General features: G+C 36.0%; 1 protein-coding gene across 3 annotated transcripts in view; it reads right to left on the minus strand.

The window, feature by feature from the left end:
* The window catches only part of mast4 (microtubule associated serine/threonine kinase family member 4), a 101,480-nt gene extending 89,789 nt beyond the window's left edge, over nucleotides 1–11,691 (minus strand). For 2 of the 3 annotated variants that reach the window (XM_052591727.1, XM_052591726.1), the window contains exon 1: nucleotides 11,206–11,663. In XM_052591727.1, coding sequence (XP_052447687.1) covers nucleotides 11,206–11,472 — 267 coding nt within the window. In that variant the 5' untranslated portion in view covers nucleotides 11,473–11,663. Of the gene's footprint in view, nucleotides 1–11,205 lie in introns of all 3 variants that reach the window. The other variant, XM_052591725.1, reaches the window with a different exon arrangement.
* Between the last annotated feature and the right edge of the window lie 5,112 nt (nucleotides 11,692–16,803).

The following is a 16,803-nucleotide window of genomic DNA, read 5'->3' on the forward strand; positions in this document are numbered from 1 at the left end:
CAGACATCACGGCTGCCTGGTAGTACTTCCACTCTGTTACCACAAAGGCTGCATTCTCCATCTTTGGAAAGCGATCCAGATCCCAACCTGACTGGTTCAAATCCCATGCCAGCCTGCTCCTACCAGCAATGGATTCAAAGCGTTCAGCCAGACTGTCCTATCTGCAGCAGAACACTTGCTCAAATAAAGCAGCGTTGAAGCAGGCATGCCGCAATGTCCAACGGGTTACTCGCATAGCCATGCAGACTTACTGGAGCACACTGTGTGACCGTATTGAGTCAAGTGCATCCATTGGAAACATCAGAGGAGTCTTTGAAGGTCTGAAAGAAGCCTTGGGCCCAGTCCCTAAAAAATCCTCTCCACTCTGTTCCCCTATCAGGTGAACTTCTGACTGATTTGGAATCTCAATTGGAGAGATGGGCAGAGCACTACAGCCTTATCTATGCTCAGCTTGTCACAGCCAACACACTGGCAATAACTGCTGCTGTTCCTGAACTTCCCCATATGTCTGACCTGGATGCAGATATCACCATTGAGGAAGTCAAATTTGCAATTAAAGCACTGAAAATAATAAGTCTCCTGGAGCTGACGGCCTTCCCCCTGAGGCTTATAAGGCAGGTGGTGATGTACTTGCCTCGGTCCTACATCATCTGGTTGTGATGTGCTGGAATAGTGGATATCTCCCAGATGTCCTTAGAGATGCCAAAATCATCACCATCTATAAGAACAAGGGGGACCGTGCAGACTGTAACAACTTCAGAGGAATATCTCTGCTCCGTCTTGCTGGCAAGATATTTGCTTGTACTATTCTACCACGTCTACAAATCCTTGCTGACCGTAGGAAAAGTTTATTGAACTGCATAAACATCTGTTCTTGGTGTTTGTAGATTTGACCAAGGCCTTTGACTAGGTTAGTCGATCTGGACTTTTCCTTATCCTACAAAGACTTGGTTGCCCTCCAAAGCTACTGAAGGTGGTCACTGAGTTTCATGAGGGCATGAAGGCAACTGTACAGTCTGAAGGCACTCGCTCTGAAGAGTTCCAGATAAGGTGTGGGGTAAAGCAGGGATGTGTCCTTGCTCCTACCCTCTTTGGAATTTTCTTCTCTGCCCTACTACGCCGTGCCTTTACTGATGACTCCGGTATCCTTCTACACACCCACAGCTCAGGAAAACGGTTTAATTTGGCCAGACTGCAGGCGAAGACCAAAGTACGCCATGTTCTGGTATGTGAGCTGCTGTATGCTGAAGATACTGCCTTTGTTGCCCACTCAGAGGCAGATCTACAACTACTCTGTTCAACTTTTGCCGCTGCATGTCTAGAGTTTGGTTTGCAGATTAGTCTTAAAAAGACAGTTATTCTTGCCCAACCTGCAACCCTGAACCCTACAGTATACACTAATAACACATGTCTATATGTTGTAGACAAATTCACCTACCTGGGTTCCACAGTATCAAACTACAATAACCTTGGCACAGAGCTTGAAATGCGCATTGGGAGGGCATCGTCAATGTTTGAAAAATTGAGCAAGCGTGTCTGGCACAACAAGTACCTCTCATTGCTCCTCAAAGTCCATGTATACCATGCATGTGTACTAAGCATCTTACTATATGCAAGTGAGACCTATATGCAAGTAAGACAACATACAGGAGGCACGAACATCGCCTCAATGCCTTCCATTTTCGCTGTCTACGCTCCATACTGGGTGTAAGTGGGAAGGACCATGTGCCAAACTCTGTGATATTTGAGAGAACTGGTTCCAGTGACCTGTACACCATTCTTTGTGAACGCCACCTCCGCTGGACTGGGCATATTTGTCGAATGAAAGACACCCGCCTCCCAAAAATCTTGCTATACGGCGAGCTGGCAAATGCCCCCCACAAACATGGTCGCCTCCACCTACGTTTTAAAGACGTCATTAAAAGGGATCTTCAGGACTTTTCCATCAACTTGGACAACTGGGTGGCACTTGCAAATGACAGACCCAACTGGCGCACAGTGATTGACAATGGCCGCAGGGAGTTGTCAGGAGGCCTACAAGTCATTTCTGGAGGAGAGATGCTCAAAATGAGAAGCAGTTCGTCGTACTCGACATGAACAGCCATAGTAGTAGTAAAAAAATAATAATTAAAAAAAAAAAGTACATGAAAAGTACATATATGGTGAACCTATATAACAAGGACTTACACATAATCAAAAAATAAATAACAACGTAAAATAACCTTAATTTGGTGTTATTAATTATGGGGGGGAAAGTCCTAAAATTATAAGCACTTTTTACACACCCTTTATGAACCTGTAAGTCCTCTTATAGTATTAAATTCGTTAAAGATTTTTTTTTTTTAACTATTGCCAATAAAAATAGTTCCAAAAAAGCCACAGCAGAACTGTTGTGCCCATCTGAGCAACACACAATGTTTTATTTTATTACTGAATGAGTTCACGTTTTTGAATGAATCAAGGGAGCCAATGATTCAGTGACCCATTTCAGACATTTTCATTTATTTGTTGAAATTTGAATGAATGACCAAATGACTACTCCATTAAGTTTTGCCACCACCTACTGCCAGTTTTAATTTCATATTTAGAATATAATTTCATTAAATAAATAAATAAATATATAAAATTAAAATGATTATGGTCTAAAAAAAAAACTATATGGAACCAAAACAATCCTTTCTAAACCTATTTTTGGTAATATATTTTCAGTGCTTTTCTCATTTAACACAATAATGACAATAATCACAATCTTTCTGCTGTGTAATTAATTTGCACATTTATTAGAATACAAATTTTAAATCAAACACATACATACATATACATTTATATATAAAAAAAAAAATGCATTTTTAATTAACCAGGCCTTTTTGAATCATTGAGGTCCATAAAGTAACTACAGAAAGTTATCATTTGCATTCTCATTAATCTCAATAGCATACTTTGGTATAAATATGAAAATTCCAACAAAAATCAACTACTATATTAAACATTGTACTATCCACATAATGGATGTCAAAGAGCACAAAGCAGTATAATGAGAGCAATTTAGTTTTTTTCCGGTTTCAGTGTATGCACTGCAGTGCCTATGAGTGAGTGTTCAATAATCAGAAAACACTTCCCTTAAAAATTTGCCAAGCCTTTAACTTTCCCTGATTATTCAGAGGCTTAGCTTTTGTCTATGATGATCCATATTATTATCAGAATCCACCTCAAACAGTGCAATCACAAGATTGAATACAGATACAATTTATGAAGAACAGACACTGGCATAGTTTACATTAGATGCATTACAAACTGGTTTGTTGTTACCACAACCAATTATCCACACCGGTATTAACAGGTCAGCACTTAAATAAAACCTATGCTGGCATAACAGTAAGCTATTTTCTTATAGCACAAACCAAACCACACTGTCAGCTTTACTGCTATTACATGATCTCCAGCTTCAAATTCAACACTGTTTTAGTAATCGAATAAGGTTTAATTATTATTATTATAAGAAATAATAAGTTAATGACTGATGATTTCTTTCCTTACACCCAACAGAAGATGCCCACAGTGGTGCCCACAGTCATCCGCACATGACATGCAGGAAAAATATTAGGCTAAATCGTGTGCACTATTTACTAATTCGTTCCCTCAATGTACTAAAACATTCACACAAGTAAATCAAGGGAACGCAATAGTAATTGTTGTAGTACATTGAGGGAACAAATTAGTAAATCATGCACACAATTTATTTATTTTTTCTTGCATGTCATGTGTGGGGCTCCGTAGGTTTCACCAGAAACCAATGCTACAGTATATTGGTCTCAACATTGGAGCAAGCAAAACCAATAAATCAACAGCAAAAAGAGAAGAATGACAGAGATGAGATGACACAGGAAGAACCTAAACAGATTAAGGGCAAATCCTCTTAACAAGTATGCCATTCACACTACCAACACTCCATTTCATTCTGATTTAAAAAATAAAATAAATAAACAAACAGCACACACAATAGTGCTCATCACTGAGAACAATGCACACTAATGACATCATGAATGATTCACCGGTCAAAAATATAACCAGAAAAGATTAAAAAGGTATCAAATTTTGAGACTGAGATTATAACAATAATCACAGATCCATTAGTATAATTCTTTTAGGCTTGCTAATGTAATATCATCTTGATGATTGAGTGCAAACATGCACAAATGCATTAGTACAGAACAGCCAGATTTGCTGAGGCTTTGTACACATTCTAGTGCTTTTTTTTTATTAAACTAGTCAAACTTAAATATTTTACTTAATAAAAAGTCTACTATGCAGACACTTCTTTTTTTTTTATTGCATTACTTTTCCCCAACACTAAAAAAATAATTAAATATAAATTTTACCGAATTCATACATCATGGTAACATTTTTGTACTGCCTTTACCTACATAAAAAAAAGCTCTATAGACACTATACGTTCTATTACAGACAAGATGCCTGTCTGAACAAAGCATAGGTGATGTACCATCTCTTTCATCATAAGTTCATTATTTAAAGGTTACTGCATCATTAGCAGGACTGAAGGGAATTGGTTGAGTCAATGTTGCCGTGTCAGGCTGGTTGGCATGCCCAAACAAATAGCACAGAAAGTGCCTCAGTAGTGACAACAAACGAAAAACTGCACATCAAATCGGAAAAGGGAAAGTTTTTTTTAACATTGAAAGCCACCTGGCTAAAACCTAAAACCTAACCACTATACCACAACTATAGTTGCAGAAAGCTGTCTGTCCTTATGTAGTCTCTAAAGTCACACCTAAGCAAAGACACGTTCAGGAGTGTCGCAGTATTGTCTCTGCATTCACATCGGTTTCTTTTCTGGGGCAGTATTCATGAGGGAAGGGTAAAAAAGAAAGAGGCTATTTAAGAGACTTAAAATGGGGTTGATGAGTGAAAGCGGTCAGGTTTGGGTTGAAATACTGTACGTCCACAAGAAAGCCTTGCCATACCCCCATGCTTCAACCACAGTTATACAATACTATTGACATTACAGAATATTAAATGTTAAATATGATACTGAAATGATAAAATATATCTATTTTTCTTTTTGTGATATTCCTTGACGAACATTGAATAATTAATTTTTCATGCTGTAGGTGTCATTTGATAGCAATTTTTCAAATGTGTTTCTTTGTGTACTGCGATGCATGTAAATGAAAAAGGAGGATACAAACACTTCGGTGTGTTCTACATAAAATCAAATGTTCAGATTATGTTACACGTCATTTAAAAAAAAAACTTTTAAATGAAATACAGTTTGATACATGTTTTTGAAAAATTATGTTACATTTAAATATACAGTATGTACTACATGCTTGGGAAAACAGATAATGGGAAAATGAAATATTTTTCTAAATTAACAATATCGGTGATGGCACCATGGTTTATACACATATTGGATGCATGTATAATATAACACCAAACTGTCAGAAAAAATAAAAAATAAAAAAACAGATTCACTGAGGCCCTGTCCACATGTGGGTATATTCAAAAGCGCAGCTTCTTTTCTTTGCAGTTTGGCCATTCGTTCACAAGAAAGTGCAGCACCAGGTCACTGAAACAGAACATTTATTGAAAACTCCTGCCAGAGAGAAGATTTTCAGAGACTCTGGTTGCAGTGTTATCGTGTAGACAGTGAAACCAAATATTTTGGAGCATACACTTCACCAACTGTAAACTTTTTACTGCTGGCTTAGCAAGCTCTAGACTGTGCTTCATAGCATGCTCTTGCATTTTCATGTGGACGGAGATTTTTTTTCTTTAAACAGAAAAAGGAAAAACTATCCAATCACATCAATGGCACACAAAGCCATTTGTCTTTCAACTGTGATCAGCTGTGGTCATTTTGGTTAGCTCAGCATGAAAAGATCTTTCCTTGACCATTTCAGTCATTGGTATTGCAACTGGAGCAAACAAACAACTATGGAAGGCACTGTCAGAAGATCTCCAGTATAAAGTTGAGGACAGGTACAAGTCAGGAGATGTATACAAATTTTTTTATAAAATTCAAAGGCTTTACCAATGTCTAGAAGCATAGTGAAGTCTATTGATCAGAAGTTATTTACTCTATTTGGAAGGTATTTTGGTACAACACAGACCCTCCCTAGAATAGGATGTCGCTCCAAACTGGATGAAAGAGGCGAAGGAAACTGGTCAGAAAGGCAACCAAGAGGCCTTCAGCAACACTGAAGCATCCCTACAGTGAAGCATGGAGGCGGTAATATTCTGTTATGGGGGTGTTTCTCTGCAGCAGGGACTGATAGAAGGAAAGGCAAATGAGGCACATACCATCAAATTAAGGGAAATATGCTGCCCTCTGCCAGAAAGATGTCAATGAAATGAAGGTTTACCTTCCAACATGATAATGACCCAAAGCAAACAGCAAAGCTGACCACAAAGTGGTTGAAGGAGAAAAAGGTGAATGTCCTTGCATGGCCTCAGTATCACCACTCTCTATGTGCAGAGTACACAGTTTGTGTAGGGCACCATCTCCCAGGGGGAACCAGCCCAGTTGATAAAGAACAAATACCTTCTGTTCTATATTAATAATAAAATGAACACACACACACACACACACACACACACACACACACACACACACACACACACATCTCATCATAAAAAAAAAAAAAAACCTTTTTACGGTGACATGCCATATTCCTGCATCCACGATCGCTCGCACCTCATGTTTGCGGCTGAATGCAAATTATCATAATTGATGGATATCTACCTATGAAAAGACATCATCAACTGAGAAAAAAAAAAAAGCCCGTGCATCATTTTCATAATCCCGATGTCATTTTTTAATGTCTGTATAATTTAACCACCAACAACGCATCTAATATTCTTTCTGATATTCCACGTTCTCTTACCAAAATGGTTTTACTACGAATAACCCCCCCCCCCCCCCCCCCAAAAAAAAATCATAGTTCTTGTTTACCACAAATTAACCATGGTTTTGTTACTTCAAATTTACAAAGTATTCGATTTTTTTGTGGTTATAAAACAGACCTAAGCCAACATCAATTAAAAAATGAATTATATAAAAACAATGATGTAATAACAATACATGTCAATGTTAAAATAATGAAACCATGTTAAAATGCATAATGTAGTACAAAACAAACAGTATGTACATTACGAATGGCTACAAAGGGAGCCAAAGGCCTGGAAATGGCGGCTGTTACACTTACAGGACGATCAAATCCTTGTTTAATATTGACCAAACATTTAGGCAAATTCAAATATTTAATTTGTGGCCACATTTTTGCAATAGAAATACTTCAGCCTTTGTAATTACTTCAACAAAAACATGACATCACAACCCTTACAAAAATTTACCCTGGCTTTACTGTAGTAAAATACATTTTCTTTTGAATGATTTCTTGAGATGAGTGCTTGCTAAAATCAATCAGAAAACTGTATTATTAAAATCATAGCCATAGTTAACTGTGTATAACTAAACTTGTAATTTGTAAATAATATAATTCAATTACAATTATTTAATTCATTGACTTTTATATTTTGCCCATATGGTGGGTCCTTTTTTTTTTTTACACTTCCATAATATTTGACGAAGGGGACACAACAATACAATTCTGCTTTAGGGCACCCATCTGGCCAGCAGCGACCCTGCAAGCCCAGACATAAAGCCCACTGGAAATCTGTGGAATGACTTGAAGACTGCAGTACACAAACGCTCACCATCAAATTTAACTGAACTTGAGCAGTTCTGCAAAGAACAGTGGGCAAATATTGCAAAGCCTAGATGTGCAAAGTTAGTAGACACGTTCTAACAGACTGTAATTAAAGCAAACGGTGTTCCAACAAAATACTGACACAAAGGAGGAATCATTTTCCAACTCAGTGATTCTGTTCTTTTTGTTGTCATTTTTTTTTTGGGGGGGGGGGGGGGGCGGGGGTCAAGTGGCAGCTACGAAGAGATGGAACAGTCTTCCGTCTTACATTTGAGTCGCTCCTACTCTTACATTTTTAAAAGATCTCTGAAGACTCACCTTCTATGTTTGGCTTTTGAGACTGCAGTGTGTTGAGGCATTGAGTCTGTTTGTGCCGTTTTGGTGGTGTTTTATCTGTTTTGATGTTGTTTTTTTTTCATATAAGAGTAATAATTTCATTATTATACAGCAATTTGGTCAATGCTCTATTGTTTTAATAGTACTTTATAAATAAAACTAATCTACCCTATTTTCATTTTTTTTCTGACATGTTGGTGTATCTTTCTCTTAGATGTTTTAAGTTTCACGGAGTAAATGCAGCTGGATAAAACAAAAACTGGATGCAAAGCAACAAAATGTGATTATTTTAAACTGGGGTGATTCCTTTATATACCCACTGTGTGTGTGTGTGTGTGTGTGTGTGTTACAAAGCTCATCGCTCTGAAAAGTGCAGTGTGATCTGATTGGCCAGCTATCTAGTGAATTTCTCGAGCTTATGATGGAAATGTTATGCTCCTTGCCAGGTTCAAGAAGCTTTCCTCTGTAAAATGTGCTGCACACACTCGAACATTTGGGTTGTACTGTTCTGGAACAGTGTTGTAAATAAAGCTTAACCACTGATTTCTAGTTGTGTCCTCTTTTGGAGGGCCAAAAAAAGTAGTTTGGCTTTCCCAATGAAACATACAGTGTCTCCACGATGGCAGCAGCCGCAACAATACTATAGTCTTTATGTATAAATTTGGGCAGCGTTGTGCAAATCTTCCCAAACAGTGACGTAGACATGTGGGGCGTGGTTAAACGAGGTATTTTAGGAAGGCGTGGCTTAGCGTTTACTTTAATAAAGAATACCTCTTTGGGTTTAAGACTTTAATCTCTGTGACTTTACAGATCGTCTGTATGCACAAACAGATTTTAACACTCCAAAAACAAAGGAAAACATGAAATCACATAATATGACCCCTTTAAATGTATCCAGACACTTTAAATGAATCCATACACACTTAAATGCTGACATTTAATAGTGCATGCAGATCAGGCAGTAAATATGCAGTAGTTGGAATCCCTGTATGTAAACAAACAGCAGCAGGGAAAGAGAAGTTGCTCTTTTTCCTCAGAAGTCTTGTCTTTCTTGAGCTGGCTGGAAGTAAACAGGTGATGACATGGCTCTGAGAGCAACAAGCATCTCAGGTATCTGATTGGTGTGACAAAGCCATCTAATCCTCGAGCAAGCCACTTAGACGTCACACCCAGTGAAAAGGGTCAGAACTATTAACTATGCTGGACAAACCAGTCAGGAAGGGTTTGACAATGACTAACCTACTTTTCAGGTTAGAATAGGCAAACAAAGGTCACAGAATTTCACTTTGGTTTTAAGAACCTATTGTATAAAACAAGCATGAGGTGATTTTGTTTTTACACCATGTGCCAATCAAACACAACATACCACAGCTGAACGAAACTGAAACCAGATGGAAAGTTCAAAGTACATATGCCGAGTACCTGTAAATGAACACCTACAAATGACAGTTGAATGAATTACAGCTACATGTTAGAAACTCCCTGTCTGCAATCATTGAGATGTACAACACTGCACATTTGCTTTATGAGAAATAACTTAAAATGGAATTAATTCACAGTTTAGGGTGAGACTACAGAGTAATTATTGGTGAAAGGTCTTTGGAGAACATTGATTACAAATAATAATAATAATAATAATAATAATAATAATAATAAAAAGAAAGAAAGAAAGAAAGACTTTGTGAGAGCAATTGGAAAGGAAGGTCTTGCTAGATGTAGAGTAAGTTATTACACATTGCTGAAATATTATGATATGTACCAATGCATCATTCACAATAAGACTAGGTACATGTACATGTATTCATAAAGTAAACTGGGTTGAGTTCATGCTAACTTTAAGATGATACACAATTTTGTATATCTGCCAATTTATAAACAACATTTTTATTTTTATTTATTTGTTTATTTGCTTTTGTAGTATCTTCGCATGGTTAGGCTCTATTCAATAACATATTAAGTGTAATTTTACTAATATAATAAACATAAGGCCTCCCAATTTTTAGGGCAAAAACTATTTACATAATGTTATTAAATATTTTTTCAAAACAAGTAAATATTATTGTGAAAAATAAAAATTTAATTAAATAAACAAGCTTTTGGATAAAGTGGTTTGTTAATGAACAAACTCTGAATTTTATTTTAAAAATAATAATAAAAAGTAGTCAAATTACAAATTGCTTTTGTAGTATCTTCACATGGTTAGGCTCTTTTCAATAATATATTAAGTGTAATTTTACTAATATAATAAACATAAGGCCTCCCAATTTTTAGGGCAAATCCATTTACATAATGTTATTAAATATTTTTTCAAAACAAGTAAATATTATTGTGAAAAATAAAAATTTAATTAAATTAACAAGCCTTTGGATAAAGTGGTTTATTAATGAACAAACTCTGAATTGTATTAAATAATAATAAAAGTAGTCAAATTTCTATTGTGTCTATATTTTATTGTGATATGCAAATATGTGTGTGTATTTATTTATTCATTCATTTGAATGAATTTGTAACCATTTGTAAATGGTTAAACGTGGAAGACAAAAATATCAGTTAAACGTTGAGGAGAAAACAGGTGTAGGCGAAAAGACGAGACCGGAGAAAACTACAGCCTTGCAATCGTAATTTAGTGTGCATGTTATGGCCAACGACTGTAAACAGGTTTATGGCTCTATTAGAATTATCACGTGACTATTGGTATAATCTGAAAATGCCAATCATTCGTTCAGCGATATTCCGATTTTATCTTATGTTGACAAAAATAATAATTAAAAAAAATAATAATAATAATAATAAAATAAATAAATAAAACCTGTTCAAATATTAAACAGGTACGTTCCAATGAATTAACAGCATGTGTGTAACACTCCGGTTAGAGGTTGAGCAGAGTGTATGGTTGTTGAATATCAATCGGTATCAAAGAGGGGAAATATTTTCCCTGTAGTATCTAACGTTACCAAATACTCCCCAAAACTACAGTAACAAGATTGGAAACCTTTTTTAACCAGTAAACTACAGCATGCAGAGCGTTTTCGCGCAAACAAACACCTGCAGTCGCGAGTTTACAGCTTTCATTATTCACATATACGCAAACTGAATGTCATAAGTGTTTAATGCTAATAATATAATCAATGTAATTTACCATTTCGTCCTCGTCCCCTTCATTTTCTCCTTCTTCTTGGTGGTCCCCGTTTCTCGCTTTTATCTCGTCGCTGCATTCATCAGAATCACTTGCCTTCACTTTTTCTTCAACACCTACACAATCTGAGCAGTGATGTTTAAATTCTTCCAAGTGTAACGTTAGTTCGGATTCATACGGCTCGGCTCGTGTCTCGGTGTCTGACAGCGTGTCTGAACCTGAAGAATCGCCTCCGCCGCCTCCAAATTTTTCTGACTGCTCACTCTCCATTGCCTTAAAACATCACGGTAATTGTCTTAAACTAATGACATGCTGAAGGACAACTTATTTGAGCTCCAGCTGAGCGTCCGAGAGGACTCCCTTCACTGTACTGCTGTAATTTCGACTGACATAAATCCTCATAACATGACAAACATCCATTGAAAGTGAAGTTTGTTTCGCGTCCTGTTTAACGCAGCGCCGCCGCCGCAGAGTCTTTAACTAAAGTCTGCGCTCATTGGCCAAACAAACCCCGCCCATCAACCAATGAGAAAAGAGCTCGCTGGTCAAGGACTTTTAAATCAGTGGCGCACACAGAAAAAGGTTTGTCGGGGACTCGGGTGTTGAGTTGCCAGTTACAGCAGGGATAAAAATAAATTCCAGTTCGTTTTATGAAATCAGGAGACACGAATTGTTTGTATCATATTTAATGGTAAAGTGTGATTCCAACTTCAGTAGTTTGGCTGGTCATTTGCCAATTAGCACAAGCATTCCATGTCATAGAATTTTAAGGACTAGCTATACATGTGTGTTTGACAGATTCATCGGTTTTTATAGGCATTTTCTATTTTTTGGGGGGGAAACAGATAATTAAGTGACGGAGAAAACATAATAAGCACAGATATTCCATCTTTAAAAGAACACAAGCATTTTTTTCTTCAGATTTTTTTTTTTTATATGTGCAAACAATACAAAATTTTGAAGTCATAGTGCTTTATAAACAGAGCCTTTGTGCCCTCAGGTGAGAGTGAGGTGTGAGATCTTTATTAGTCCATGAAGATTCACTAAACGTGTCCAAGAGACTACCAAACCATTGTGTAAAATATACCATTGATTTAGGGTCCCCAGACTGTTGAAAGAACCACACTTCTTGTAAGTGTTAAAAAAGCAGTCTCTTGATCAGCAAGAGTTCAGTCTACTGTAGTTCATCGCTACAACAACTGTGCAACACCTGACTTAAAGTGTAAATTAATAAATCACTGCAAGATTTATAGATTCACTGTATAGCTTTGTCAAACATATTTCAAGAAATATACATGCATACGTATTTATATGCTTCATTTGGATCCACAATTAAAATCGGATCATCGAATATATAGACTTTTTTAAATGTATTATATAGCAAGATGAATTAATTAGTAAATAAATAAATAAATAAATAATAAAACATGTTATAGTCCAACAATAGTCATATTTAGGAATTCTACTACATAACTTTGTAACTACATGTCAACGTGTTAGGGTTAGTAGAATAAGTTGACATTCTTGCAAAGTTGTAGACAGTAGAATATGGGGACCATCAAAATAAAGAGTAAGCAGATAATAAGCAGACAGTCTATTAATACTCTAATGACTGGTAGGGGATATATACTTGCAAAGTTACTTATACTGTAGCCATCAAAATGTATATTGTTATCATCAACTGTGTACTGTGACAGTTTACATTACAAAGGTGAAATATCTATAGTTAGTTAGTACACTTACTGCACACTAGATGGCGTACATCTACAGTAGTTAGATTTGATATCTGTACATTGGCCTGTGATTTTCCCAAAATGACCTATAGAAAAATGGAAAAAGGTAGAATTTACACACTGGTCTGCAATTAAAGTTGTTTTGTTTTCATTGGGGTTAGGGATAGGGATTTAGGGTTTATCAAAAAAAAATGTTGTAACCTTAAAATACTTTAAAAAGCATGTCAATATACAGTCACGCTACACCCCACAATAACAAAGTATATGTATTAAAAAGAAACAATTTAAATATCACATAGTTATTAAGACTCTTTGCTATATAGCTGAGGTGCATCACATTTCTCTGAATCATGGTTAAAATTGTTTCTACATTAGACTGGAGTCCAGTAAATTGGACATAATTTGGAAAGGCACACTGGTCTCACAGCTAAAATTGCATATCAGAGCATTAATTCATGTAGGGAGATAAAATACATAATTGAATGCCTTTTAGTATAAGGCTGCAATGTAATGCAGCGCAGTGCAATGCAATGCAAAAAATAAAATGAAGGGTCTTAACACTCTGAATGCACCGTATGTTCTAATATGGATTTTTTCACCACTATCATTATCATCTCACTATCCTTGTATCATTATGACAAGATGTTGATTCAGTCTCAACCTTTACCACAATCTCACACAGAGCAAAACAGCCCACACACTCTTATCTAAATCAAGGATCAAGACTGTCGTCTTCCATTCGTCAGGTGATCAAAGCGATGAGTGGTAAGAGAATTGATAAACATACAGGTGGGGGATTTTAAAACTGTGATGTACATTACTCTAAATATATGACCAATATCCTGTGAATGTCCCTTTGACTGCTCTGTATATGTTTTACTCACATGTTGGAACTAATTTGAAATAAGTAAAGGAAATATATATGTTTTTTTTTTTTCAATCTTGCTCAAGTTCATTTCTCAGAAGGAGCCCCGCCATGTGTACAAATTGAAAGGATGTTCTTACAAATTTTATCAAACCCGCTGATCACTGTGCGGTTGTCGTTGTTCGCGCTGTGACAAAAACACGCTCCGTGTGCTGTTAAGCAGCAAGCTGGGTAAAAACTCTTTGTACTTATGTGTTGCATTAAAGCTGTGAGTTTTTTCCCATACACATAAACAACATTGCAGATACTGTAGATGACTCTATGAGGTCTCCAGCTATACACAACCAATCTCATTAAAATGGTAAGACAGTGTCTATTAGGCAAAACCTAAGGTTTAGGTTTTGCCTGGATGTCTTTTCTGTGTTGATAAATGAAATGTATAGATGCTGTTAAGGAGGACAAGCTTTTAGTGTTACTGCAATGTGTTTCCTAAGTTAGGCCTCCTAACGTTGAATTCTCTGAAGTGTGAACATGTCTCTTCCTGTGTGTGTTTGTGTGTGTGTGTGCTTGTAGGAGAAAGAGAGAGATATTTAACTTCTCACAGCTCATACCACATGTTCTCCAGTACAGTATCTGTAGTCACTATATAACTGCCAAATGCATCATTTAGATAAAACTGTTAGTTCATCCTTGTTTTGTGCTGCTTTATGCACTGGACATGTTTGTGAAACAATAGTATTCTAAAATATTTCTAAGCATGAAATGTCTGTATTCACTTCATACGTGCAGTTTATTAGTAACATAAACTCTCTTTCAGATAGTGGATGTAGTCAAACTTTAGAATGTGTGGAACCTACATCAGGCTGAAAATGTGTTTCCTTGAAAGCTCAATAGAAGCAAAGAAGTGAACTGACTTAACAGTTCCTCTTTGGTTTTCTGAGATCTGTCATCTGAAACGTTCACTCATTTCTCAAAAGTTTCAAGGGCCTTAGAGTAATCTAAGAAAAGTGTTGGTTCCCTTAAAAAGCAAGTTCCCACCACACATTTTGTACTTGTTATGCAGCACCGAACATAGTGAACATAGTAAACAAAAGCTGAATTTAGCCATGAGGTAAAAAAATATCATTCATATTGAGAAAGATTATATCATATATGATTCTTTTAATGTCTTTTTATTTCTTATAAGTTTGTTCAATTTAATTGTTATATAACAACAATGATTACTTAATGGTGGAATCTATAACTTAAAGGGTATACAGCTAAAAGTTCTTGTTTGTTATTTGTAAATATGTTAAAGAATCACAGAACTGATTTTGTATTGTTGGTTATCTGTTTTTTATATTTGTTTGCTTATAGTTTATAGTTCCTGTGGCCCAGTGGTAGAGCATTGAGTTAGCAGTGCAAAAGGTTGTGGGTTCAATTCCCAGGGAACACACATACTGGTCAAATATTTAGCCTGAATGCATTGTAAGTCGCTTGGGATAAAAGCATCTGATAAATGTAAAAGTTGTTCACATCCATTTAGCAATAATCAGACATAAGTTTATCAAAGTCACACTCAAGCGCGCACACAACACTATACAATGTGTTACAACACTCCTCTGGTCTCCCCAGAAAAAAATAAAGACTAGTCTGTACATTTCACTCATTGCATTTACTCAGTAAATCAGTATTTGCTATAAAAATGCTGTTTTTAATGGTTGACAAAACCACAGCTCAGTGAGAAATTTTAAAGTTAAGTTCTCAAGCGATAAATTATTTCTCTTTTCTTTCTACTACAAAAGTTCAACTATGCATGCTAGATTGCAGAAGTGAAACTGAGTTTTTATTGCACAAGCTCTGTATATGTAAGTTTCATTTGCAATTTGATACTGAAGAGGATTGATTAACATCCAGTTACTCTATGGCTATGATGGCTACCACACTGTATGGAGCCTATAATGAGAGCACTGTGCTAATCTGACTGTGCATAAACAATTGTCAGACTACAAAATTTTAATCTACAGTTTTCCCCCAAAATTCTGTCAATTTATATATGTTATTATGTAGAACATTCAAATCTTAAAAGTTAGTATTTCTCTTGGTTATGGATGGATAAAATAATCAAACATCATCAGTCAAATAATACAATATGATAGTTATGATGCATTTATTATGCATTTATTAAGACATTAAGCTACTGTTATCATAGAGCTTTGATATGTTCTGTATGAAATTCTTGACTGTTCTCTAGTTCAACAAACACATACAACCACAGGCATAACCTAGGTCTATTTGAAGGCAAAATATACAACCACAGTTGAGGCTTTAGGTTAAGTTAATTTTAACTTTAGGCTAGACAAACCTTGAGAACTACCTGAATAAAAACAACCTACAGCGGTTAACTCATTACATCTCTGAAAACAAGTAGTCCTTTGCATGTCAAGACACCATTATTATCATCTATAATCCCATCTGCAGTAAAAGCATTCTAATATTGCATAACAAAACTAAAACCCTGATAATATTCATTTTTGCCCCATAAACCATGCCCCTCTGCAAATTTTTGACTGACTGAAATACTGTCCCACATTAGGCTAATCATACTGTCCCACTTTTCGAAATCTTATTTCCTAAAGTGCGTCAGTATGAAATTTAATTAAAATGTAAAATACATAGTTTATACAAACAAAGTTATACTATTTTTTGATGGACAAATATTTTATAATGACATTACGCCAAAAAGTAGCAGGATTGTTTAAAATGAATTTATACTCCTTAATATCAAGTTTGTCAAAACTCAATTCATTTTTTTATGGGGGAGCTACAAATAAGAAACCTTAAGTGTCCCAATTCACCCTATATATATATATATATTATATTATATATCATATTGTGTTGAGTGGGGCGGGGCCGAGAGCCGTGGGAACGGGGCGAGGCCGGTGGAGTGATTGGGAAATGAGCAACACCTGCTCCACTCACCGGTCTCGAATCCCACGGAGGAGATGGAGGGATATAAAACTG

Source organism: Carassius gibelio, chromosome A5 (assembly GCF_023724105.1).
Source record: "Carassius gibelio isolate Cgi1373 ecotype wild population from Czech Republic chromosome A5, carGib1.2-hapl.c, whole genome shotgun sequence".
NCBI classification, from domain to species: domain Eukaryota; kingdom Metazoa; phylum Chordata; class Actinopteri; order Cypriniformes; family Cyprinidae; genus Carassius; species Carassius gibelio.